Below are 27,376 nucleotides of genomic sequence, written 5' to 3'. Positions count from 1 at the left end.
AGAACCAAAGACAGTTAATCCGGGCAGTGCGGTTATGTATGAATGTTATTTTCCTTTTATTTTTCAATGTTTTTAGGTAGTTACACAATAAGCACCTATTACTTATATAAGAAAAAAGTTATTAAAAAAACAATATTCATTCTTTACCTTTCTATCAAGTGGTACATAAAAGTATACGGTATATATTTGCCATGTGGCAAAATATTACTTGTCGGATCATCTCAGTGGAAGGAATATGGTTCTTCTTTGTATTAGTCTTTCAACTTCACTGTGGGTTTGAATGTTTTCATAACAAAAACTTGAAAAAGAGAATATAAAATTGACAAAAAGTTTTGGAAGGAAAAAATATTCCCATCCTTTAATTCAAGAACGTCCACATAAATAATAGAACCAGTCTCCTAGATGAGACTGTTCCTCACCCTCGGGTGCTGATGAGTAAATGTTTTAAAATTCTATTCTCAAAATATTTGTTCAAACATTCCATTCTGGTCACATAAAATCTTCCACCGTTTCAAGGACAGAACACAGCATCCGAGAGTTCTGGTTTCTACTGTTGTTCCCGCAGAACTCAGCAGCTTAAAATACCCATTTCACATTGCCCACCATTTGTGAGTCAGAAATTCAGGCAGCCCTCGGCTGGGCAGTAGTTGCTTGCGGTGTCCCATGTGGTTGTGCTAGATACTGGGCGGGGACGTCCTCACAGCCCCTGTGGGTGACGGTAGCTGTGGGCCACTCCCCAGGACTCTCCAGCGAGGGGCTCAGAGTAGCCAGATGTCTTCCATGAGCTCCCTGGAGCTCAAGGCCCCAGGTGTGCCTGTTCTAGCAAGAACCAGGAAGAGGCCGTCTCCTGTCATGATCTAACCTAGGAGCCACACAGCCCCATTCCGCTGCCAACATCCTGCAGGCCCCTCCTCAGGGAAGGCCCTCGGTGAAGGGTGAGGCCTGATTGCCACTCACCTACTCCTGATCCTGAAAGGTTTTGCCCTTTTCCCAATAAAAACTTTGACAGTATTTCCAAAGGAGGCTTTTGACAGACTTGCCACATTGTCCGTGCAGGGAAGGTTGCCTGTCTTTAGCCATCTTCCTCTTCTTACAGCTGTGCTGAGATGTTTTGACTAGATGCAGGGCTGCTGCACTGAGGGTGCAACCCACCTCCTGCAGGGAAGGCAGCTAGACCACATTCCAGTGAGTGGAACGTGAGGGAAAGCCGTCTGCAGACTGCTTTTATTCTATAAAGAATGAGGATTGCGCCCGGCGCAGTGGCTCACCTGTAATCCCAGCACTTTGGGAAGCTGAGGTGGGCGGATCACGAGGTCAGGAGATTGAGACCATCCTGGCCAACACAGTGAAAACCCGTCTCTACTAAAAAATATGAAAAACAGGCCAGGTGTGGTGTCTCACGCCTGTTATCCCAGCATTTTGGGAGGCCGAGGTGGGCGGATCAGGAGGTCAGGAGATCGAGACCATCCTGACTAATACGGGGAAACCCTGTCTCTACTAAAAATACAAAAAATTAGCCGGGCGTGGTGGTGGGCGCCTGTAGTCCCAGCTACTCGGGAGGCTGAGGCAGGAGAATGGGGTGAACCTGGGAGGCAGCACTTGCAGCGAGCTAAGATCACACCGCTGCACTCCAGCCTGTGCAGGTTTGATTCTGTCCCTCTCCAGGTCAGGGTTCCTAATGCACTCTCCCAAAGGTCTCCATCACCCTGCCTTCTCCAAATCCCTGGTCACTGTCACAGGCTTGGTCTTCCAGGCACCGTGTATGTTGGTGGTCCCTGCAGTTGCCCATACAATCACTCCCTTTTTCCTTAGTAACAAGAATCTTAATTTGATTCAGCTTCAAAAATACTGTTTCCAGCCCCTTTTTGCTGACAGGGTTGCCTGTGTGTTCCAGTTCCACCCAGGGAGTTTTGACCCAGCACTCTGTGAGCTTCCAGGAGAGGAGGAGGCAGCTGCCATCCACCCTTTACCTTCTTCCTCCTTCTTCCTACCTAAAATGTGTGCTGGATGGAGCTCCCGCAGCCAAGAAATGACACCTGGTATGGACGCCTCGTGCTAAGAAGAGTGAGACTGAGACCTAAGAAGGAGTCTGGGCCCTGATGGTGGCGGAACCCCCGTGCCAGCCCTGCACCACCGACCTCTCATTTCCATCAGGCGCTGGGATCCTGCTTCCTGCTCTGTGACTGAATCTATTCTGACACACTGTCTTACAGTTCTGGTATAAAGAGTCAGACTTCAAGTTAGCCAAGGGAGGCAGTGGGGGAAAGGAACAGCCTTGGCACTACCCGGCCCCCTTTCTGTCAACTGCCCCCGCTCTGCTCACTCCAGACACATGTGGGGGGGATTAAGTGTCGAGGGAGCCAAGGTGAACAGCAGGAAAAGGAAAGCAGTGGAGACAGAGCTTTCCACCAGACTTTGCTCACAATGCAGCCACACAGATTAATCCCACAGCCACCACAGAAGGTTGTGTTATCCCCGCCTCACAGGAAGAGGCTCTGGCAGGAAGAACAGCTGGACCCAAGTCAGACACGCAGGTCATGGGCCCAGAGCAGGGCCGGCCCAGTCCTACCGCACTCTATGACATCGGCCACCAGGGTGGTCTCCAGGAAATATGGCCCCCGGCGTCTACTTCCTAGTGTCAATTCCCTGTGAATTGCCAGGGGCCAGAATGTGGGTAGGTGGGAGAACAGATGGAGGCTGAGAGGCCTTTGGTGGCAAAACACTGACCTCCACAGAGGTCTCATCAGGGAGCCTGAAATCCCATGTTAAGATATTTCAGGGCCAGGTGCGGTGGCTCAAGCCTGTAATCCCAGGACTTTGGGAGGCTGAGACGGGCGGATCACGAGGTCAGGAGATCGAGACCATCCTGGCTAACACAGTGAAACCCCATCTCTACTGAAAAATACAAAAAACTAGCTGGGCGACGATGCGGGCGCCTGTGGTCCCAGTTACTCGGGAGGCTGAGGCAGGAGAATGGCGTAAACCCGGGAGGCGGAGCTTGCAGTGAGCTGAGATCACGCCACTGCACTCCAGCCTGGGCGACAGAGCAAGACTCCATCTCAAAAAAAAAAAAAAAAAAAGATATTTCAGAAAGAGGGCAAGCTTCTGTTATATAAATCCATATGTATTTAAAGTTATATAAGCTATAAAGCCAGACAAATATGTACATAACGCTATGGGTTTTGGTGGTAAATGTTTTAGCTATGCATATTATGTGTAGATGTGAGGAAGACGTGGGGTAGGATACACCACCCACATGTAAACACACAGGAGGGAGCGTGTGCAGTCTGTTTTGATTATCTAAAATGAACATGTAATATGAAAAACCAGTAGCTGGTATTTTTAAAGGGGTGCTCTGTATCTAACCCTCTAAATGCCCCCCACCTCTCACCCTCTTGGCCTGCCCTGAGGGCTTTGTCTCAGTTTCCCCTGCCCCACAGCCTTGGCAGGGTCCTGATGCAGGGCCCAGCGAAGGCTCGGGAGAGCCTTGGCCAGACTCCATCAGACATTTGTCTACACTGAGGGTGACTCAAATCTACACAAATGAGATCCCATCAGTGACCCAGGTAAGAGGATTGCAAAGGCCAAGAGGCTTGAGGAGGGAAGGCTGCCGGGAAGGCAGTCTGTCCTGGAGACAGAGCGAGCAGGAACCTGCAGGGACAGCAGGAGTGGCAGGAGGTGGTCACAGCTGGAGGCAGAAGCAGGAATGCAGCAGCAGCAGCAGCCAGGCGAAAGACAGCTCTGTAAACCTGCAAACTGGAGGCTGGCTGAACTCTACAGCACTGAGTAACACAGGGCTTTTCCATCTGGCATTTCCACTTGCTTTGGTACCCACAGGAGCTTCAGGGTCTGGAGGCAGCCACCATGCACACATGCGCACCACCTGAGCAAGCCTTGACGAGGGAATACCAGGAGACCCCTAAAGGTGCTCCTTCCTTCGGGAGCCTGAGATCCAGTCTCTGTCTTGTAAGGGGGTCCTCTGGCCCCGCAGGCCCCAAACTCTACTCCTCCATCATCTCTCCTGGACCTCCCCGAGCCACCCAGCCCCCTCACCACCCTCACAGGAGACCACTGGTGCCTGGCCTGAGAATCCAAGTGCAGCTGGGGAATGGCCTGGAAACGGTGGTAAAGGCTGGAATGGAACAGTCCAGCATCACACAGTGGCTAACAGCAGAGTTCATGCCAATCCGGCTCTCCCACAACCCTCGGTGTGACCTTGGGCAAGTTAACCTCTACGTGCCTGCTTCCTCACTGGTCAAACAAGAGCTAAACACTACTCACCACTGAGGCTAGCTCTGAGGATTAAATAAGTTTGTATTTATCATGGAGCACTCAGAACAATGCACTTGGTTAGCTGCATGAAATGCTAAGGACATGGAGCCTGGCAGCCAGACTCCTCCTGGCTCCACTGGGAAGGGCACAATGCAGCTATCTCCTGGCCTACTCCACATCTGCACATCACAGATAACGACCATCTCCCCTTATTTAACAAAAAAGTAGGGCTAAATAACCCATCTAAGCAACAGGGGAAGGCAAAACCTGCTCCACACAAATCTCAAAGGCTAAAATAAAATGGATGTCTGACACTGGTTTCTGAGCCCAGATGGGAGGTCAGAGCTGCTCCCAAGGCCACGGCCTTGACGCAGCTCCCCAGACACCTCTGCCACCATCTGGTGTGGAGCTCCAAAGTAGTTTCTGCCAAGAACGTTGCTAGCCCAGGGTTTTTGGTTTGGTTTGGTTTGGTTTTTTTTTGAGATGGAGTTTTGCTCTTACCGCCCAGACTGGAGTGCAGGGGCACAATCTCAGCTCACTGCAATCTCCCCATCCTGGGTTCAGGTGATTCTCCTGCCTCAGCCTCCTGCAGCTGGGATTACAGGTGCCCGCCACCACGCCCGGTTAATTTTTGTATTTTTAGTAGAGATGGGGTTTCACCATGTTAGCCAGGCTGGTCTCAAACTCCTGAATTTAGGTGACCCACCCACCTCGGCCTCCCAAAGTACTGCAATTACAGGCGTGAGCCACCGCGCCTGGCCTAGCCCGAGTTTTCAAACCCACGCAGGAAATCAGGAAACCAAGTTCGTGGTCACAAAAAGCGTTTTGCTTTTTGTTTTTCTGAGACGGAGTCTTGCTCTGTCGCCCAGGCTGGAGTGCAGTGGTCTCAGATCACTGCAACCTCCGCCTCCCAGGTTCAAGTGGTTCTCCAGCCTCAGCCTCCTGAGTAGCTGGGATTACAGGCATGCGCCACCATGCCCAGCAAATTTTTGTATTTTTAGTAAAATAGTTTTAGGTTTCACCATGTTGGCCAGGATGGTCCTGAACTCCTGACTTCGTGATCCATCCACCTCAGCCTCCCAAAGTGCTGGGATTAGAGCCACTGCGCCCGGCCGTGTTTTGTTCTTTTAAATGAATTAGTGGAGAACAGAAACTCTCAGAATGTTGCATGTAACATGCATAGGTAACAGTTTTGTCTGCGTATGTGTTCTGGGTGTTAGCAAAACAGGCACTCACTGGGGTTGCGTTTGGGAGTCCAAGCGCCACTGTGAGGCCAACCCTGGTATCAGCTGTGCACCCTGAGGCTCCCCGGCAGGTCATAAAGGGCACTCAGTAAGCACTGCCTGGGCCAGCAGAGGGCTCCGGGCACAAAGCACCTCTCAGGGACCACCCTGATCAGAGGAGCTGGTTCTTCCCCAGACCAAGCCTGCCCAGCCAGCAGGAGGCAGAAGCAGGAGACACTTACCAGCTTTCCTGCTGTGGCCTCCTGGCTCTACAGGATGATCAGCAGCAGGAGCACGGCTTGGGGGTCCTCTCTACCTTGTGGCCTGCACTTCCTTTCCCACCTGGCCCCCATCCCCTGGGCTGTCGCTGGCTCTTCTCTCCCACTCATCCACTTTCCTTCCTCAACTTTGCTTCCTCCCGCCCACCTAGCCCTCTCCTTAACTCTTCATTCTCCCTTTTCCTTTCTTCCCCCGCCTGTCACCTCCTTTTCCAGGACACACACACACATAGTATTTTTCAGACAATTCAGCCTTTACTTTATTTTAGAAAATAATTCTGTAGCTTCCACTTTCTGTCATGAAACTGAGGTCAGGCAAGAAACAAAAATCCACCAAGTCCTCTCCACCCTGCCATGGCATCCTGGCCTGTGAGGACACGGGGCGCCTGGGAGTGGGCAGGGAGGCTGGGCAGCACTGGGCCAGAGGCGTCCTGGTCACTGCTCCATCTGGTCACTGCTCCACCTCATGCTGCAAGGCCACCAGAGCCACAGCCTGCAGGGAGGAGCCTGTGTGCCAAACCCCAGAGGGAAATGGGACACACGGATTGAATTCTGTCTTCTACCAAGCCAGCAGGAGCCTCCTAGAGCAACAGAGAGGGGACTGATTTTCAGAAAGGAAGGGTCAGGGCATAGTCCCTCTCTGAGGTAAGGCAAGAGAGGGGCTGGCCCGGCACAAGGCCTTCCTCCCTGCACCTCTCCCCTGACAGCTGGGCATGGGCTGAGGAGAGGTCTTGCTTGCCCCCTTCAACTTTCCATCTCAGAACGATAAACTGCTAGGCTGCAGGGAGAGAAGGGCTAAGTGGGGGTCAGAGACAGGAGAGAAGGATAGGAGGCAGTGAGGCCCAAGGAGCGACCAACTCCACCAGGCCCTGACAAGGCAGCCCCTTTGGTTCGTATCATTTTGGCCACAAATATGTCCCCTTCTCCCATAACCCAGCCCCCACTGGGGGAAAGGGAACAGGTATAGAAGGAGGGAAAAGCCAGGTCAGGGAGAGAGAGCAAACGTTGCCAAACTCTCTGCACATGCTCCAGGAGAAAACTCAGGACTTGGACATTTCTGGCCTCAACAAGCCCAGTGTCCCCCTACCACACAGTGGTTTCCTGCTTAATACCCCGCAACACACCCTAGAATAGTTCCCCTGATCTGACTCCCTTGAGAACGGGAGAATAATCCTCACCTTATCATTTGTGCACTTAAATGCCACTCGGAAAAATCAAAAAGATAAATGCACCTAAAAGGGAAACACAGGCAGGCCAATGCAGCCTGGGGACTGTGGTCCCACCTCAGCTCATGATGTGGCAAGGAGGGGCCCAGGAAGGACAGGCTAATTCCAGCTAGGATCATAGCCCTCCCACGTCGGCGGGGGCGCCAGGTGGACACGGCGGCCCCGGAACTGGAAGGTGACAATACCCCGGTAACCAGCTCTCGGAACCCCCGACTTAAGGTCATCCATGACACCCAGAGCCTTGGCGAAGGCCTTGAAGCTGTCCCTGCCGGTGTACTGCACCCGCACCTCCCCCAGCTCCTTGCGATCATTGGTCCTCACTTTCTCCACCTGCAGCTGGGGAGCCCCATAGACGCGGGCGAGGAAATCACGGTCATAGGCCTCCTGCTGCAGGTAGGACAGGTCCAGCTGGGTGAAGTGCACAAACTGCTGGTTCAGCTTGATAAACTTGAGGTGCTGGTCAAAGAACTGCCCGTGGCTCACACCCTTGCGGCCAAAGGTCATCGTTCTGGAGATTTCGGGGCGGATGCAGGCCCGCCCCTTCCGCTGCTCCGGCCGGCGCATCCAGTCGTCCCAGAAGGCCTTTGGCCACTTGGGCTCCAGTTCAGTCCAGAGCTCGGCCAGCAGCAGCCAGCCCAGGCCAGGAAAAAAGTCGGTGCGGTAGAGCAGCTCGGGCTTGCCGGCGTCCACCATCTGCTCCTTGCCGTTGTCGTTCCAGGCCGAGACGCACCAGAGGGAGGGGTCGGCCTTCAGCAGCGGATAGGTGGCCTGAAAGTACTCGAAGAAGTCCGGGGCCACCTCCAGGTCATCCTCCACCACCACGGCCGCGGGGAAGCGGAACTGGTGGAAGACCTGGCCCAGCGCCCAGCGGTAGTGCCGCGCGATCTTGTAGTAGCCCTGGAACTTGCGGTGGTCCGGCGGCACCGCGATGCTGCTCAGGTCGGGCTGCCGGATGTGCGTGACGGCGCCGCCGTAGGAGGCGATGGCCTGGGCCGTCTCCTCATGCCCACAGTCCTGGCTAACGATGATGGGGAAGAGCTCAGCCGAGGGCCGGTAATGCAGCAGCTTGTCCAGGCAGCGCCGAACAGTGCTGCGGTCACAGGCAATGACCAGGATGGGAATCACCGCTGGCGCTGGGGTCACAGGCACGTGCGGCTGGGCGGGAGGGGCCGCTGTGGGCACCCTCCCCCGCTGGCTCCACAGGGCATCCCCGATCTGCTGCAGCAGCCCACGCTGCCGCTCCAGCTCCACCTCGGCGTCTTGGGCCAGGCGAATCACTTCCCGGGTGAGGCTGGCAGGGTCGTCATCCAGAGCACTGACTGAGGGTGGCCTGCCAGGTGCTGGGCGTGTCCAGAAGAAAAGGAGCAGCAGGGCATTCCAGGCCACAAAGAGGATAGCGCCCCACAGCACAAGCCCTGCAGACTGCTTCTTCAGCATCCTGGCCCCCACGGGGGAGGGCAGGCAAGGGGAGGGTTCAAGGCTGCCCGGGGCTTGCCCGGCTCCCTTGCCTGCAGTCCTAGGGATGCTTCCTCTGGACTACGGGATTAGGAAGCAGCCATGCACCTAAAGACAGGAGAGAGAAAACAAACCGTCACACAAAGGCGTGTGGCTCCACACCCCACAGGTAGAGGAATGTGGGGGGCAGGAAAAGGCCAAGAGTGAGGGTGGAGGAAGGCCAGGAGGTTGATTCCAGAGCTCTCTACGGAGTCAACATCTATGCTGATTCTCAGCAACGTATTTTTGAGGGAGAGGTAGAATGTGATGCTGGTAGAGGGAGAGAGAAAAAGAATCCTAACTCCTCTCTTTCTACCTGTCAGAACTCATTTCCCTCCAGCGGGGAAGGAGGAGGGAGGAGCAAGGAGTGAAAGCATCTGCCTACCATTCCTCTAACCCAACTGCCCCAAGATTACTGATTTTTAAAATCAAATATCATGCCTCAGGGCTAAAATTAATCCCTTACCTAACAGGGAAGCACCAGGGGCACCCCACGAATGTCAGGAGCAAAATGAAGCTGCCCATCATCTCCAGCGTTATTTAACGTTTTGCTGGAGGAAGCAGTCAATGCAAATGAACCAAGAAAAAAACAATTCAAAGCAGAAGTGGAAAAGAAGCAAACTATTTCTATTATCTTTACTTGTGAGAATATGCCTGGAAAACTCTTAGAAAATCAATAATAAACTAAACCAAACTATCAATGAACTGAGCAAGGTAATGAAATATAAAAATCAACAAACACAAATGGATAGCCTTTATATCCACAAATGACTCATGAAAAGAAAACATGGATGAGAAAACCCTCCTTACAAAAGCCAGAGAAATGAGAAAATATTTAGAAATAAACTTAATAAACTTAAACATTCAAAACTTATGTGAACAAAACTATCATTCCCGAAAGACACAAAAGAACATGTGAACATCCCTTGTTCTTGGTCAGGACATCTCAGCATCATCAAAAATCCCAATAAAAATACCTTTTTATGGAACTAGACGAACTGACAATAAAGTTCACATGAACAACTAGGAAAACAGTAAAAATAAGCTGTGAGGAGGGACTTAGCCCTACCAGATATTAAAATGCTGCACACTGGCCAGGTGCAGTAGCTCCCACCCGCAATCCCAGCACTTTGGGAGGCCAACGCAGGAGGATCGCTTGAGCCCAGGAGTTCAAGAATAGCCTGGGCAGCACAGAGAGACCCTGTCTCTACAAGAAATAATTAAAAAAAAAAAAAAAAAAAAAGCTGGGCATGGTGGCATGCACCTGTGGTCCCAGCTACTTAGGAAGCTGAGATGGAATCACCCGAGTCTGGGAAGCTGAGGCTGTAATAAGCCATGATTGGATTGTGCCATTGCACTCTAGCCTAGGCAAAACAGTGAGGCTCTGTCTCAAAAAAATTATACACACACACACACACACACACACACACACATACATTCATATACATATACTGCATACTACAAAACCTCCATAATTACAACTGTGTGGTACTGGTACATAAACAGACTAGCCAGTGAAATAGAATTTAAGCTCCAGAAACACTCAATACACAAAGAAATATAATATGTAATAAAGGTGCTACTTAAAATTCCCAAGGCCAAGATAGTCTTATTAATAGTGTTATAATAATTATGTAGCTATGCTATATAGCTTGAATATGGTTTGTTCTCTGAAACACATGTTGGAATTTGACCCCCAGTGTGGTGGTGCTGGAGGTGGGGTCTAGTGGTAGGTGTTTGGATCACAAGGGGGGCCGGGGCAGAGCCCTCATAATGTCCTCTGGTGAGTGAGCTAGTTCCCCAGGGATAACAGGCTGTTACAACCAAGCCCAGTCTCTCTTGCATGCCCCACTTCCTTTCTACTGTCTCTCCTGCATGCCCCACTTCCTTTCTACTGTCTCTCCTGCATGCCCCACTTCCTTTCTACTATCTCTCCTGCATGCCCTACTTCCTTTCTACTGTCTCTCCTGCATGCCACACTTCCTACTTTCAGCCATATCCATACAAAAACCTATACAGGAATGTTTATAGTCACTTTATTCATAATCACTCAAAACTGGAAATAACCCAAAGGCCCATCAACAGGGAAATACAGATAAACAAATTGTGATTTACTCATAGAATGGAATAATATCCAGCAAAAAAAACCTGAATAAATCACTGACACACACAACACAATCTCCAAATAATTACACAATATGGGTCTTTTTGGGAAAAATAAAAAAGAACACGTACACTAAGATTCCATTGACATAAAACTGCAGAAAATAGAAACTAATCTATATGACAGAAAGCAGATCAGTTGTTGCCTAGGAATGGAGGCAGAGAAGGGCAGTGGGGTAGTTACTACACAGGGGCTTTAGGAAATTTCTGGAAAGGTGGGTATGTTTATTATCTTGATTGTGGTGATACTTTTACAGGTGTGTATATATATACACACACATACACATATTTGTGAAAACATCAAACTGTACACTTTATATGCAGTTTATTGCACATATTTATATCAATTGTATGTCAATGAAACCTCAAAAAACTTTTTAAAAAAAGACATTATTGGGTAAAATGACAAAGTTGGAATATGGACAGTAGGTTAAAGTATCACTGATAACTGATTAATTCCAATTCTTAGGTAATACACACTGAAGTATTTAGAGGTAGAGGGCCAGGACAGATGCACCTTCTTAAATGGTTCAGAACAAAAATATACTGCATACATAGAGAGGGAGAGCAAATGGAGCAAAATATTAACAAGTGAATCTGAGTAAAGACAGTGTGTACGAGTATCCTTATACTATTTTTTATTCTTGCAATTTGTATAAGTTTGAAGCTATTTCCACATGAAGTTTCTTGACAGTCAAATATGTAGACACTGCCCATAGCTCTGAATAGCTTCATCCATCAGGGTAGCCCCAGCTGGCCACATCAGCAAGGCAAATTGAGATGATCTGTTTGCCCTGAATTCCTCAGTCAGTCACTTGACGACATGCATCACACACCTGCTCTCTGCCAGGCTCTGGGAAGGAACCAGGACAGAAACCAATGAGAAAAAGGCATGGCCCCACCCACCCTCCAAGCTCTACCAGACCACATTACTGGAAAGGATCTGAAACACTCCCCAGTTCCCAGCCAGCTGCCATTCCAGACCATAACTCCTTGACTGTCCTGCCTCTGATCTTCCTTCACACCCGGAAGCTTCAGGCATGCACCCTCTTACACCAACAGCTCTGCCAGTTACCCTCTGCTTCACAGCCTACTCTCTAATCCTGGTCAAAACCTGGGGCCTCCGATCTAATCTCTGAGGCTCTGGGCTCTCAAACCAGCAGATCTGGCTTAAAAGGGCTGATCCTGAAGGGCGTCTAAAGAGACCTGGATTCTGTCTCCCTCCTGGCGAGACTTCTCCAGCCCCTGCAGCATTCACCACCACTTGTCTTCTTCCTAGAAACCAACCACCCCCACGACTCCAGGACATCAGTCTTCTCAGAAACCTCAAGTCCATCTCCATGTAACTGTGCAATTAAATTCCTATTATATCAGGGCTCATACACTATAGATCAGTTAGATACATGTCATCAAGTGACTGAGGAATTCAGGGCAAACACTGTTTCAGTTGGCCTTACTGCTGTGCCCAGCTGGGGCCATACAGATGGATGAAGCTACTCAGAGCTGTGGGCCATATCCCCATATTTGATTTTTAAGAAACTTTATGTGGAAGAAAAGAGTGATGCAGAGAAGAGTTTCAGTTTCTTTATCTCCTTTTTTTTTGAGACAGAGTCTCGATCTGTCTGTTGCCCAGGCTGGAGTACAGTGGCATGATCTCAGGTCATTGCAACCTCTGCCTCCCAAGCTCAAGCAACTTTCTTGCCTCAGCGTCCTGAGTAGCTGGGATTATAGGCGCCTGCCACCTTGCCCAGCTACTTTTTGTATTTTTAAGAGAGACGGGGTTTCACCATGTTGGCCAGGCTGGTGTCGAACTCCTGACCTCAAGTGATCCACCCTCCTCAGCCTCCCAAAGTGCGGGGATACAGGTGTGAGCCACGGCGCCCGGCAGAGTTTCACTTTCTTCTTCGCTCTCCCCTCAGGATGTTGTCCATGTTGGAACCTCCCCTCTAATCTGATGGCCAGGATTCCTTGTCTCCCAACTTCTCGCCTCCTAAATGACTGTGCAAGAAAAAGACTTTATATAACAGGACAGGGATGGAGAAGAGGCACTGAACTCTATTCACTGAAGTGCTGCTCTGCATGGCTTAGAAGGGCGGGGCCACACTGGGCTCAGTGGCTCAAGCCTATAATCCCAGAGCTTTGGGAGGCCAAGGCAGGTGGATCACCTGAGGTCAGCAGCCTGGCCAACATGGCAAAACCCCATCTCTACTAAAATAAAAATACAAAAATTAGCTGGGTGTGGTGGTGTGCGCCTGTAATTCCAGCTACTCAGAAGGCTGAGACAGGAGAATCCCTTGAACCTGGGAGGTGGAGGTTGCAGTGGGCTGAGATGGCGCCACTGCCTTCCAGCCTGGATGACAGAGCAAGACTCCATCCCAAAAAAAGAAATAAAAAAGGGGGCTAGAGGGATAGCCCGTCCCTGACTTATCAACGACCTGCAAGCCCTTATGGCAAAGCCTCATGGGACCCTCCAGATGACTTCTGCACCCTTTAGATGACTTTTTACTCTTCTCCAAACATTAGAATTTGGTGGCCCACACCCACTACCTGACACTTAGGACCTCCTGCCGCACCCTTCTAAGTCATGCAGGTCAAAGCAATCTTCTGACTGGGTTTTTACTTAGCAAATCTGCACACATCTGGAGTGGCTGGAGAGCCCACAGGAAAAGCTGCCCCAGCCCAGCCCTGGTCTCCACCTTAGTGCTTGGACCGTTGTTCTCCACCCCACAGCCCTGTGCTTCAAACTTGCTCCTCTTGCTGTAAGAGTACACGACACCCCTATTTCCAGCCCACCTGCTTCTTCACATAGGCTCATCCTGGGCTCCAGTGCTATTTTCCTACTGTTTACCCATGTAATTCCTGGGATAGGATCCTCAGCTCTGCCTGGAAGTTAGTGCTGTGTGCACACACATGAACCAGGAGCCACACACCCTCTCACAGCTGGCTGTGCCCAAAAGGATGGTCAAGCCCAGACCCTGGCCAGCAGCGGTGACCTGCTCCTCCAGCAAGCACTGCTCAGGTCTGCTCAGGCCACCATCAGGAGAGTGCAGCAGTAACAAAGGCAAGCCAGACAGCCCAGAGGCATCACCCTACGTTTTGTCACATTTCTGAGACTCAAACTGGGTTGCTGTGAAGATCAGATGAGATAAGCCGTGTTAGGTGTTTAGAACAGTGCCCGGCATGACCACGTAAATACTGGCCAGTTACTTCACTCCTTTCTCCCCATTCTCTTTGTTCCATTCTACCACACTCCCATCGGGTACCCCAATGGCCAACCCTCCCCTTGGGGTCTGTGCATGTGCCCTTGAGTCAGCTCTGCTCTTCCCTATCTTCTTCACCTGGCACACTCTGCTTCGTGTCTCTGCCAAGATGCCTTCCTTGACGCCTGGGACCACATAAGATCCACCTACCCTTCACCAACAGCAACAAGCGCAACCACCTGCTCGATTTCTCTCAGGCCCCCTCAGCTGCAAGCTACATGAAGACAGGGATTGGCTCCACCAGCACCACCAAGCCGCTGTGCTAGGGCCCTCAACATTCAGCAGACGTGCCTGGGATCTAAACACATCCACAGTTCCTCAACTGCAACTGCCAAATCCAAGAAGCACTAAAAAACAGAAGTTTTCTTAACTCAATTGGCAGTAAAGTCTCATCCAACCTCACTTGCTAAAATCTGATCTGATCTAATATGGGGCTATTTATAGTCTTTTCTCTCTCCTGCTGTGGCTATTCATACATTTTGCTACAGAAATAAACATGGTGGCTTATGCTGTGCTGCTTCTGATCTTCCACTACAGAGTAAATTCACCAGATCACCTTTTCAAAACTCCAAAAATTCTGAATTCTGAAATACGTCTAGGCCCAAAAACTTCAAAACTGTGAGAATGGAAGTACAAAGTTACTCTGACTGCTAGCAGCCCATGTCAAGCCCTCCAGCCTGTTAACCTGAACTCACTCCTTCATAGGAAGGACTATCTTAAGTCTGGACTCTTGATGTAGTTTCCCAGCTGGTCCACCTGTCACTCATCCTGCTTCCCTCTCACAAACCCTCCCAACAGCAACGGTGCATCCCTCCTGACAAGCACGTCTGGTCACAATAACTTGCCTTAAAGCCATCAGAGGCTGCGCTGCCCACAAAATAAAACTCAAACTCATTATTATGACATACAAAGCCCTTCTTACAGACTGGCTCAAACATCCCTTTTCAACCTGACCTCCAACCACTCACCCCATGGACCCTGCACTCTGGCCTCAGCAGGCTGCTTTTTCCCCAGTAAGCAAACCTGGACACTGCTGGGTCTTTGCTCCAGTTGGTCCCTCATCCTGGAATCTGACCCATGGCACCCCCTGCCAGCCACCCATATATCCTTTCAGGCCACTTCAGGTGACTCCTGCAACATCGCAGACAGAGCCAGGCCTCCCTGTGGCTACACTCCCATAGCACTCTCTCCACACCATAACAGAATCTGTGGCCACACGCACCTGACTCCCACCTTCCTCCTTAGGAAAGAAGACTCTATGACTTCTGTGCCCGTCACAGTGCTTGGCACATGCGTGAGGTTCAAGTGGCTAGATGGAAGACTGCTCGCACTATTAGTGAAACCAGGGAGAAAGATGGTCAAAGCAGCAGCAAGAGAGTGAAGCGTTCCATTTTCCAAAGATGACCGCACATATCCCATTCCATACGCTCTTCTTACAAGTGACAAAGACACCCCTGGCTCCAGAGCTAAGGGTCTGTGCTCCCTCCCTTTGGTTCTGGGAAGAAGAGAAGAGATGCTATGTGACTTGTGAGACTAACTCATAAAAGGCAGTAGTTTCCACCTGGTCCTCTTAAGATGCTTAATCCTAGGACCCTGCTACACGGACAGGACCCCTCTAGGTATTCCAACTGACAACCCCAGGTACGGTCCCAGCTGACAGCCAGCATCAACTGCTAGACACAGGAGACGGCCCTCCAGATTATCCCAGCCCCAGCCATACCTGACTGCAACCATGTGAAAGACCACAAGCAAGAACCACACAGCTGAGATGTTAATAAAATGATTCTGTTGCTGTAAGCCACTAAGTTCTGGGGTGATTCATTATGCAGCCAGCAGTACCTGAAGCAATGAGAAAAACAGAATCTAGATAATCTTGACAAGCAGGGCAAGAGTCCTCCCTGTCCTCTGTGCTCAGTTCAAAGTCCAAATACTGACGCCCCGTCTCCACTCATGTCCCCTTCCTTATTAGATATCTACTCCTGCATAATAAATTACCTCGATATTTAGTGGCTTAAAACAACAGTTATCACTTACTCTTTCTCACACTTTTTATTGGTCAGAAATTTGGACAGTACAACACAGAGGGGATGGATGTCTCTGCTCTACCATGCCTGAGGCCTTGCTGAAAGACTCAAAAGTTGAAGGCTAGACTCCCCTGGAGGCTCTCACGTTCTCTCACATGTCTGTAGGATGACGTTGGCAGCAGCTGAGACATTATTGGCAGGAGTGCTCGCTAGAACCCCTCTATGTGGCCTGGAAATGTACTGGAAGTGGTGGCTGCATTCCAAAGGGGAGTGTTCCAAGAAAGCGAGCAAGCCAGGTGAAGGTGTGTCCCGTTCCTGATTCAGCCTTGGATCAGGTCTGTCTTACTCACTCGTCAAGGGAACCACAAGTTCCTATCCACATTCACGGGGAGAGAATCACAAACCCCACCACTAGGTGGGAAGTGGACAATGTCAAACTATAACTACAAGTGGAAGGGGATACTTATGGGCGAGGCCCTTTAGGGAAAATACAATCTGCTACACCTTCCTTTTTAAATAGAACAACTGTCCTTAATCCTGACCTGAGTTCCTAATGATATCATTATGAGACTGACATGCAAGGCACAGACTCAAAACTGACTTTCATTTTCTAGAGTTTTCACAACTCCTTTAGGGAAGTGACACAGCCAATCCACACCACCAAGTACAAAGACATCTGCACCAGGGTGGGAGATGACAAGTGTGTCTTTTCAGTACCAACCCCTTCAGCCAAAACCCAGGTGGTGGGTTTCAGTACCAAACCCTTCAGCCAAAATCTGGATAGGTGCTACCCACCCCTATGGGGCTCACTCAGTTTCTGAATTATTTGAAGGACTGCCTAGGAGCTGTGAGATCCTTTCTAACACTCTAATGCCATGGTATTCTCCAGCCTATTTCCTTTATCTGGCAAAAAATGTTGCTTAAACAGCAAGTGAACACCAGATAGTGAACTTCCAATCATGAGCAATAAGAGAGAAGTTATATTTAGCTTTAAAATTAAGTATAGAAGTGGAAGAAATGGTAACAGATTTTCCTTTCTATCTCTGCTTTGCTTAATGTTAAAAAGCACTACGTAAAAATTCCAGAAAATATAGACATGTTACAGATAATGGAAATCTAACTGAACTACTTTCATGTTCATTCTTAGACCTTGGCTGGACTCCTGTATCATGTACCAAGCCCATAATTTCAGGACGGAAAAAAAAAGAAAGGTAGTCAGAGAAGATACACTAAATAATTCAAGGGTTTAGAGAATAAGACCTAGGAGGGAAAGGATGCAGGTTATTCATCCTGGAAAAGAAGAGCTAAATACAAGTGCCACAAAAGGCATGAGGCCTGGAATTCAGGCGATCCAGCCAGCAAGCAAGGCAACTTTGGACAAGTCACTTGACCCACTTATACCTTAGTTCTCTCATCTATAAGGTGACAGGGCTGATTTGGTTCATCACAAGGTACCAGTGCCTGGATACTGAGGATAGTGACAATTTTTCTAATGCCCCAAACAGTAATGAGTTTCCCTTGTTACATAGGCCACTGAGGTCAGACATACTGCAGTGCTTCTAACAGTGAGAATAAGACACAGAAGCAGGGATATGGGTGAGCTCAATGGTCCCCGGAATTGGGAAGGACCAGGACCCAGTGATTCCTGATGGAAGGCAGACCCTGGATGATGTGAGCATGTAAGAGCAAAGGCTACATGGCCTGAAAAAATATTGTAAATGACTGAAAATAAAGTTGGACAACTTCTCAGCCAGTGATGTTCTAAAACAAAACAGCAGACCCGCTACAGCAGCAAGGGTTAACCGAAGTGAAGCTTCAGCCTTGCGGGAGACAGAGCGGGCCAGCCACAGTCCCTCTGCTACAAAGTTTATCAGACGCGGGCACTGCACGTCCCGGGGCTCTCTACTCCACACACGTTAGCAAACAGGTAGGAAGAAAAATTTTCTTGCCAATTTATTATATATATATTTCAACACAGAGTCAACATTTCCTTTATGCTGAGGAGAATCAACCTCTATTAACTTGGTTTTGCTGGAGTGAGGTTAGGGGGAAAGGCCACCTCCCTAGTCTCGCTCCGCAAACCCTCCGGGCACTCCCACCCCCTCCCTGCCCCGCACCCACGGACGCCCTGGGCCGAGTTTCACAACATCCTCCCCAGTCCGCGGAGCCTGCCCTCCCTCCCTCTAACAGCTGGAGGCCCGGGATTCCGAAAGCAGAAGGCGGAGTTCCACCCTCCCGGCTCGGGAAGGGACTAAGGCGCAGCTCGGACCGGGTCGGCCCGGGCCGCTCCCCAGCCAAGCCCCCTCTCGCTAGCGCTCACGGGCACCGGGGCTTTCGGGCGACCTGACGTCCCTGGGGCTCCCTCTCGGCGCCCGCGAGGCCTCCCCCGGTCAGACCTCCGACCCCGGACCTCTACTCACCAGGGCCTCCCACCGTCCTGGCCCCGAACTTGGCCTGCCCGGGGTCGCAGGGAGCAAGCCCGGTGCCCAGGCGCTGCCACGGCCGCCTCGCCTTTCCACTCGCCAGCCCTTCCTGCGGCGCGCCGGGGCCAGACGGCCCGGGCGGGCAACGTGGCCCTTCCACGGCAGGCGGGGCGGGGCGGACGGATGGGCGGGGCGGGCTCATGGGCGGGACCGACCGCCCCTCCGCGTCCCGACCCCCGGCCGGCGTCCGCCGGGCCCCCTCCTCCTGGCCCGCCTCCTTTCCCCGCTGCTTCTCAGTCAACCCAGGGCCCAAGTTTTCCCAGGCCCCCAACTTCGTGAGTCGGCTTTCCTGCTCCCTCGCGCAACCCTGAGGGTGGACGCCCGACCCCACCCCTGCCCTCGGCCCCCCAGCGCAGCCGCCCTGCCTGGAGCCGCGCCTCAAGTGGGCCCGCAGTCCAGGAAAGGCGTTCACCAAACCTTAGGCCAAGGGCTGGGAGCCGGTCCCCCGCCCCAACCCAGGGGAGGCTGAGGAGCCTGGGTGGGGGCCCCAGGGCGCGTGGGGCAAGGACAGAAGAGGAACCAGGGTGCCCGACGCCGGGCCGGGGGAAAACACCTGTGCCAAAGCAAGCCAGGGCCAGCTGTGGCTTCTTCCCTTTTGTTTTTCCTTTGTGGGTGGGGAACGAGAGCGTTAGTTCTAAGTAAAGAAAGCAGGGAGAGACCTGCCAGCAGGGTAGGCCCACCAGCCCTAGGCGGGAAGGACTCGGTCACAAGCTTTGGCGGGAGCACAATGGAAAAGCCCAGAACCGGTCTGCGCCTGGCTAGTTTTCAAGGGGAGGAAGGTGCGGAACTGAAGAGGAGGTGGAGGTGGACCCAGGCCCACCCAGGGGAGGGAGGGACAGCTCTTCCACAGCAAATACCTGTGGCTGAGCCAGAAGCAAAGTCTGGCCAGGAGGAGGAGAGACGCAGAAGACCAGGGTCTCCAGCGCATAGAGCCTGTTTCGCCAGCGATCAGGTCTGAGGCCTGGATTCCACGAGGCCGGTGCAAGCCAGGAGCCAGCCCCACTCCCTCCCCCAGCTCCGTCCGGCCTGGCCCTCTGCAGAAGCCTGATGCCCACTCTCACCATGGGACCCCAGGTAGTGAGGGTGGATAGCCGAGGGCTACTGGCTGCTGGGTAGCTGACTTCCCCTAGAAGGGCTGCTGCCATATGATCAGGACCCACGCCCCTGACATCAACCCCTCCCCCGTGTTCCAGAGCACGGAGCAGTCCGGAACTCTGAGGCCTGTGGTTACTGACTGACTGCTCACTAACTTGTTTCTACATGAAACCACGAATCGTGCAGGGTTCTAGAGAAACAAAGGGCCCCTGCGTGGAGGCGAGGACCTAAATCAAAACTGCTAAAGGGTTACCAGGCATAGTGAGAGGCCTCAGGGGCCAAACCCTCCCTCGGCCTCTCCTTCAAGCCTCAGGAGCTCTGCGGAGTGGGCGTTATCATCCCCATTCTACAGATAACTAGTTTGAGGCTCAGGGTAAGTGCCAGCGTGCTGGAGGCCACAAGACCTGGTGGGGAGCATGGCCAGGTTTCAGACCGGGCACTCTTGCGCCCCCCTCATCCACCCTCGCACACATCCTCCAGCGCCAGTGCTCTAAGAGGGCTCTGTGTCCTCTCAGGCGCTGCCGTTAAGCCTCCGCGGAAGTGGCCAGAGCCCAGACCTGGAGGAGGAGCAGGAGAAGAGCAGGCCCACCAATGTGCAGTGTGCGCCAAGCCCGTGGCCTCCACTTTAGCTGACTGCGTGCACTGTGGCAGGAGCCTGGAGCCCAGGTGGGTGTGCCAGTCAGAGGCCAGTTGTCTGTCACCTCTGCCTTATGTTTCTCTAATGAACAAGAGTCGGGGCCTGGGGGCTCTGCACACTTACACTAGGTGTCAGGCGTAAAGGAAAAAACAATTATGTTTCCTAAAAGTGAAAAGGCTGGGAAACACTGTTTTGTAGATCCAAGACATGAGGAGCCAAAATCACCTTCCAGGAGAAAGGAGAGACATCAGGGGGTGCTGAAAGGTGGGGGAAGATCAGCCCATGAGATGTCAGATTCCCACCACTAACTCTGATGCTTCTCCATCTAAGGCAGGTGAAGGGGAAACAATATGAGGGCTGTTTGTGCACTGTAACGCACACCCCCTCTCTACCACCCTTTGTTTAAATCCCAAGGCTCACAGGAAGATCCAAAGGGAGAAATTCCCGGACTGCAAAAGACCATCTCAAAAAGAAAGGGTCTGGTTAGAGAATCAGAATGGGTGTGATGGAGGCAAAAGAAAGCACTTGGTCTGAGAGGCAAGAAACCAGGGTAAATGAGTGCCAAACTGACCTGGGAAAAAGAGGCTCTGAACTCTTGATAGAGGTTACATGGCGAGCAGTGATTAGGGGTAAGAAGGATAGAAACAAGGGCCCAGGATTCTGGGGGTGGGCTTGGGATTGGATTATGTGCAAAATGAAAAAACAGGAGGATAAACAGTCACAGGATTAAACCAGAATTAGGAGGAACAATACTCTCCTGCCCACTCCACCACCAACAAAAGAGAACTGAAAAGATGAAAAGGAAGTGAAAACTGTTGCAGGAAATGGCCCTCCCATAAACCATGCTCAAGATCCCTGACATTTTTTACAATTTGAAAAGAATTCATGCCCTTAAATTAAAATGAAAACATCAGTAAAAGTAAAAGCAGGCCGGGTGCGGTGGCTCACGCCTATAATCCCAGCATTTTGGGAGGCCAAGGCAGGCGGATCACGAGGTCAGGAGTTCGAGACCAGCCTGGCCAACATAGTGAAACACCATCTCTACTAAAAATACAAAAATTAGCCAGGTGTGGTGGCATGCACCTGTAGTCCCAGCTACTCAGGAGGCTGAGGCAGGAGAATTACTTGAACTTGGGAGGCAGAGGTTGCAGTGAGCAGAGACTATGCCACTGAACTCCAGCCTGGGTGACAGAGTGAGATTCCATCTCAAAAAAAAAAAAAAAGTAAAAGCAAATGTTTAGAATCAGTGTTTTGTTTCCCTTCTCTCTGCCTCCCAATCTCTCTGTTTGCCACTTTCCCTCACCCCACAATAGAGACCCAGAAATTCATCTCATCCAGGTCAAAGAGGAAAGATTAACATAATAATCACTAAACAATGTCTGTGAAATGTAACTTTTGGTTAGCCACCTACAATTCCTTTTGGAATAAAGAAGAATATAAATAATTGAGTTAAAATACACACATGGGCGGGCACCATGGCTCATGCCTGGAATCCCAGCACTTTGGGAGGCCAAGGCAGAAAGATCACGAGGTCAGGAGACCGAGCCCATCCTGCCCAACATGGTGAAACCCCGTCTCTACTAAAAATACAAAAAATTAGCCAGGCACGGTGGCGCGTGCCTGTAGTCCCAGCTACTTGTGAGGCTGAGGCAGGGGAATAGCTTGAACTTGGGAGGTGGAGGATGCAGCAAGCTGAGATCGCACCACTGCACTCCAGCCTGGCGACAGAGCAAGACTCCGTCTCAAAAAAAAAAAAAAAAAAAACAGAAAAGAAATACACACACACACACAGTCTGGTGAAGTCTATCACTGCTCTTGGCTAAGTAGCCTGACACCTGCTGAGTGCTATGCCCTGGCATCCTGGTGCCCCTGTGAAAAAAAGCCAACGGTTGTCTTGAAAGGACTGTCTCATGGAAGGGTCAGGTGGAGGGCAGGAGGGTGGGAAGGTCAGGGAGAGGAATGCTTGCTCACTCTAAGGAGGAAATGTTCCACCAGAGAGAGGCTGTCTGGCAGGCACAGAGCTTCTCCCCCTGGAGGTTTGCAGAACCCAGATGGCCCTTGTCAGGTCAGATGCTGTGGAAACAGCACAGTACTGGGAGGTGATTTCAGTGCCGACCACTCTACCCTTAGGCAAACCCTTCCCACTCAGGGCTTCCGTAGCTTCCCCTCAAACTGGGAAAAGAATCTCTGCTGTGTTCTCCTCACAACAAAGTGATGAGGGAAAACGGACAAAACAGATTGAATGGATCACATGATAGAAGCACTACGCAAATACACAACTCCCTGGTACCTGGGATCCCAGAGATGGCTGAGGAGGCACCGTGGCATCACATATCCCTGAAGGACCACTGTGACCCCTGTGTCTAAGCAAAGACTGACACCAGCAATGTGCTGGGTGAAGCTGGGGAAGGTGGCATATCCACCTTGAGACCCACACCTGATAAAGGAGCAGCCTGGCCTCAAAGGGGCTGCCCCAGGCATCAAATCAGAGGAGAAAGAACAGCTTGGGAGCAGCAGCTCCACCCAGGCCACTGCCCACCGCTCAGGCCGCTGCAGGGAGTGAGGAAAACTCCTGTGGCAAAAAAGGAAAGACTGGGGAAGGGGGTGGAAGAAAAAATTTAACAGGGAAAGTAAGGCGTAAGTACAGGATTTTCAGTTTGCAGATGACCTCCCTGGCACCCATCCTCGAGGAACACGTGAGGCCTAGGTGTTACTGAGCTAGTGAGAGGCGGAGACGTGCCAGAAGCCAGGCTTCCTGCCCTTTGCCCAGACATCCTACTGTCTCTCAAAATTCCCAACACCGTGCTCCACCTCTCCTTTCTGCTGTGTGTGGTCACCGGGAAAAGCTGGCATCTTGGCACAAGTAAACTGGAATTGAAGGAGGGAGCAGACAGGAAGCGAGAAGATAAAGACAAACAGGGCTGCTTTTAGTGGGAATACAGCCTGAGAAAATACGAAGGGCAAAAAGATGTCAGTCTGGAAAACAACGTCATCTCAAAGAGCTGGAAAGATAACGAGGATATGGCACAGGAAGGCAAAGACCACCACTCACTTCAAGAAATGCAGTACCAACTCCTAGCCAGACACTTGCCCTCAAGGCTTCGGCATCCCTCCACCCGCTCTTTAACCAGCTACCTCAAAGGGGCACACTGAAATTGGACTGGAGAGCCCTAAGGACCAATGTAGTATCTGCAGGAATCTTCAATCCAAGTTCTCCTTGGATCCATTCGCCTGTTCTACAACTTGATGATCCCAAGTACTGCTTAACAACAAGATGATGAAACAAATTCAGGCTTTTAACTAAGGACGTCTTCTTCGGCTTCTGCCAGCACACTATTTCAGTAAGAAAAGAGAACTCCTGATTCAGAGTTGTTTCTGTGCTTTTAAGGCACATGTAGCAATATCAATGTTATTGTTTCCTATGTACATGGCCCCGGATACTTTTCAAAATCCTTCATTGTTTCATTTGCTCCTTGTAACAACTTGTAAGGGACCTGGAAAGTCAGTGTTCCCCATTTTGTAGGTGAAGAGAACATAGCCTGTGTAGGGTTGTACACTGACTAAAAAAGTCAAAGCTAGAACACAAGTACTCCTTCCTGATTCCCAAACCTGTGTTCTGTTCCTCTGCTCTTTTCCTGAGCTTTCATGGGCTAAGCTCCTGTTATAGAAAGACGAAGAGAGACAATTTAGGAGGTGATCTAGACCATTCCCGCCTTCTCCTCCCACCAGTAGTCCTTTTCAGTTAGCTCCCCAAAACAGAGCAGCTGCCTCTGCCTAGGTAATCCATTCCAGTCTTAACCCAGACTGACTTGGAATCCTATTATCTCAGTGTTGGAAGGGCCTTTAAAGGTAATCTAATCCAACCTCCCTTCGGAAGCCTGAATTATTTTCATGTTCTCCTTGGCCAAACCTCTCAATTGCCATTGCTCACAACCCCTTACAAGGCACTCATCCAGCCTGGGTAAGGACAGGTGGGAACAAGTCTACACCCGGACAGAGTAATGGAGAGGTGTAGCTTCCAGTGTCCCCATCTGGATAAGATTTCCTGAATAATAGCCTCTGCAAACTCGCCCGCTCAACAACTTCTGCACACGGGCAGTAAGACATTACATGGGAAATGAGACAGCAGCCTTACCTTTCCTCTTGTCTCAGTTGCTCCCCAGGAGATCATCAAACCCCCATTCAACACTCCATTTTCAAAACCGATAATCCCAAATCAGATCCACCAAAGTGCAGCTTCTCTCTTCTTATCCAGGTCCAAAGTCCATGGCTGAGCTGACCCTGACGGGGAGGAGTCTGGGGGGGAAGGGGTGTGTCCAGGCCCCTCCCCCCCCACTGCAGACTTCAGTGCCCTTCTCAGGGGTCCGTTACCTCCCTTCATTCAGCTGCCTTATTAAGCTCAGAGTCTGGTGATGGACAGATCCCGGATACTATCCCATCTCTTGCTCACGCAGGGGAAGTTATCCACTGTGAGAACTGGCCCATCTGTCTTCTGCGGAGGTTCATAAGAAACAGGCCTTAGAAGCGGCATGGCCCAGGTGGCAGATTTTCGTGTTAACCTGCAGAACATTTAAACATTATAACACTCTCTAATCTAGTACATACCCAAATAGAGTCCTAAAACCTTCTAGTTTCCACTCCCCACCTAAGAGTCCATACTAGGCTCTATCATCAAACAACTTTAAACACTCCGCAAGGTTATACGAAGCACCTACTTAACTCAGGTATCGCACGCCAGAACACAGTCACCTCATCAAGTGTTTATATACAAACACATACAATATAAACATTATATATGTACAAACATATACATGATTCAGGATAAAAGGTGGGTCGTACCCATTCTCGCCACAGAAAAGTAACCGGAGACTGTCTTCTAAGAAATCGAGAAAAGAACGCCCTTTCTCCTGCCCGCCTGTCTAAAGCGCAACATAATAATCGAATCTCCCAAGCTTCTTAGGGTGCTAAGTGTTTTAGTCCACCAGCCCTCTTCAACTAAACTAGTTAATGAATCCTTTCCAGACCGAGATGTTGGCATCTTCTACATGCATTCTTTGCTCCTTTTCCTTCAACTAAGCTCCCCCTCCGCTTGCAAAACTGTGCCAGAGATATAATTCCCAACCTCTGTTAAAATCCTTCCCGGGGCTACTCCCGAGAACACTCTCCTGGAATGTTTAAGGCCCAAGTCCTGCTTGCAGCAGCCCCACAGTGTTCCTATTTCTCAGCCCGGAAACCCACCCCTGTCGCCCCATCCTCTTCAAGTTTATTCCTAAACACATATCCCCACACACAGACACACACACTCTATCCTTTCCTTCTGTAGGGGCGTGGCGTCCACATGACCTCCACCCCCTCCAAGAATTTAACTCCTCCCACCCTTCTCCCCGGAACCCGGTACCCCGTGTTCACAGGAGAAGGGGGTGACACTGCGACCCTCCCTGGACTCCGACCCCCACCCGGCCGCCCTGCGGACGACCCTCGCCCTAACTGAGCCAGCTCGTTACCTGGTTCCCGCCCGCCCCGCCTCGGCTAGGAGCCGCGGCCCGCCCGGGTAGCAATCCAGGCCCCAAGCCCGATCCCCAGCGCCGGCCCAGGCCCCACCCCCTCGACCCCCAGCGGCCCGGCCCTCCCCTCGCACTCCTTCCCCCCTCCCACCATCCACCGCAGCCACTTCCGCTCGTCCTCCGGAAGTGGGCCCCGGGACTGCGGCCTCCCACATCCCGCCGATTTTTCTACCCCACGTCCCCAGCCCTTCACCACCGCCACCACGGGAGCAAGGGAGGTGGGTCTGGAGGGCCTGAGATTGTTCTACAGCCACTGTTCACAAGGCTGAAGGACAGGTGTGGGCAGAACCAGGTTGTGAGAACGAAGCCGGGCGCAGAGTAGCGGCCGTACAGGAGGGGGAGGGGCAGAAGAGCCTGGCCAGCGGCGGAAGCGCACGGCAGGTGGAGGCGCGCGGGAAGAAGCACGCATGCGTCGCGGGGGTTTGGCCCTTGGGGTGCTGGGCGGGGCTTGGGCGGGGCGAGGACGCTGAAGTGGGGGCGGAACCTGTGCGGGGCATCCCTGTCCTCTGCCTCCGCCCAAAGGTCGCCCAGCAACTGCCCGCTTGACCCGGCTTCTCAAAAAGGGTGGGGGCCCCTGTGCTGGTCGCGGGTCCTGGCGCGAAGCCTTTCGGAAAGCTCCGCGGCCTGTGTGTGCTGCTTCCTCGGACGCGAGCTGTGTCCCAGTAGTGGAGGAAGGTTTTATTTCGTTCATCGCGGCCGTTTCTCGCTTCATCTCTGACAGGTGCTGTTGGTCGCTGTGGCCGGGCCCGCCGTCGCGGCGCGGGAGCGGCCTGCCCGAGGCTGCCGGGAGGAGGGCGGCCTGGCCGGCGCCGCCGTTCCCGTGGTGCCCCGGGCTCCTCGGAAGCGGCCTCCGCTCCTTCAGACGTCGGACCCCGAGTTCCACATGTGCCCCGCGGTTTTCCCTCACCCTGAATCCTAGGAGCCGCTTCTCGTTTTTGAAGTTCCTGTGCAGCTCTCTCCCGACGTTTTCGAGCATCTTACCAGGACTGGGCATGGATTTGCAGCCTCCGTTTTTGCCCCGCTTTTCGAACGCCGGGATCTCGGCCCGGCCTGTGTTCTGTCGTGGAATTTCTCCGGAGCACGGACTGACTGAACGTTCCCGTTACTGGGAATGTAATGGTTGCTGCGTCAGGACTCTTGAAATGATTTTTTTTTTTGGAACGATACCATAATATTTGGAATTTTCTTAAAGGAGAAAATATATATTACTTAATTATATTTGCTTGGAATATATTATTCCAAGGAAGAAGAAAGTAAGACTCTTTCTTCCCCCACCTCCAAACCCGCTCGGCCCACCTGTCTTTCCCATCAGCATTAATGGCGGCTCCATTTACTCAGGCCAGAACCAGAAGAGCCAGCTTCACCCTCTCACACCCTCGACACAACCTGACTAGAAATCCTGTTGACGCTGCCTTCAATCTGTGTCTAGGATGCAGCACCTCAGCATGTCCGCACCCCCTTCATCCCTCACCTGAGCACCTAGGTCTCCCTGCCCTCCCACCCTCCCAGTCGCTGGGTTTCCATGCAGCAGCCGCAGGGATCCTGTGGTTTCTGTGCTCCACGCTGCGCAGCGGCTCCTCAGTTTACCAGAGTCCTTACGATGGCCGCAGAGCCGGACAACCCACTGGTTGCCTAGCTATCTGACCTGCTGTCCGCC

General features: G+C 51.6%; 2 protein-coding genes across 9 annotated transcripts; one reads left to right on the top strand and one right to left on the bottom strand.

Annotated features, from left to right (window-relative positions):
• Positions 1-6,006: 6,006 nt before the first annotated feature.
• Positions 6,007-25,490, bottom strand: MGAT1 (alpha-1,3-mannosyl-glycoprotein 2-beta-N-acetylglucosaminyltransferase). Of its 6 annotated transcripts, none has more exons than XM_033178863.1 (3): positions 24,995-25,490; positions 24,291-24,714; positions 6,007-8,562 (listed from the first exon to the last, which is right to left on the bottom strand). In XM_033178863.1, exon 3 carries the CDS (start codon positions 8,434-8,436, stop codon positions 7,099-7,101), a length of 1,338 nt encoding a protein of 445 aa, XP_033034754.1. In that variant the 5' UTR covers positions 8,437-8,562; positions 24,291-24,714; positions 24,995-25,490; the 3' UTR covers positions 6,007-7,098. The 6 variants fall into 6 exon arrangements, with proteins under 6 accessions (XP_033034754.1, XP_033034753.1, XP_033034756.1 ...); XM_033178862.1 differs by having other exon boundaries at positions 25,278-25,490; XM_033178865.1 differs by lacking the exons at positions 24,291-24,714; positions 24,995-25,490 and adding exons at positions 15,637-15,755; positions 18,361-18,505.
• LOC117064803 lies at positions 18,641-26,935 on the top strand. 3 transcript variants are annotated; one of them, XM_033178867.1, is made up of 3 exons: positions 18,641-19,202; positions 20,034-20,184; positions 26,441-26,935. In XM_033178867.1, exons 1-3 carry the CDS (start codon positions 19,151-19,153, stop codon positions 26,889-26,891), a joined length of 654 nt encoding a protein of 217 aa, XP_033034758.1. In that variant the 5' UTR covers positions 18,641-19,150; the 3' UTR covers positions 26,892-26,935. The 3 variants fall into 3 exon arrangements, 1 of the variants encoding a protein (XP_033034758.1); XR_004429693.1 differs by lacking the exon at positions 18,641-19,202 and adding an exon at positions 19,751-19,891; XR_004429692.1 differs by lacking the exons at positions 18,641-19,202; positions 20,034-20,184 and adding an exon at positions 25,961-26,100.
• The last annotated feature ends 441 nt before the right edge of the window (positions 26,936-27,376 follow it).

This window comes from Trachypithecus francoisi, unplaced genomic scaffold (assembly GCF_009764315.1).
Source record: "Trachypithecus francoisi isolate TF-2019V2 unplaced genomic scaffold, Tfra_2.0 Lachesis_group2, whole genome shotgun sequence".
Lineage (NCBI taxonomy): Eukaryota > Metazoa > Chordata > Mammalia > Primates > Cercopithecidae > Trachypithecus > Trachypithecus francoisi.
This window is presented reverse-complemented; position numbering and strand designations above follow the sequence as displayed.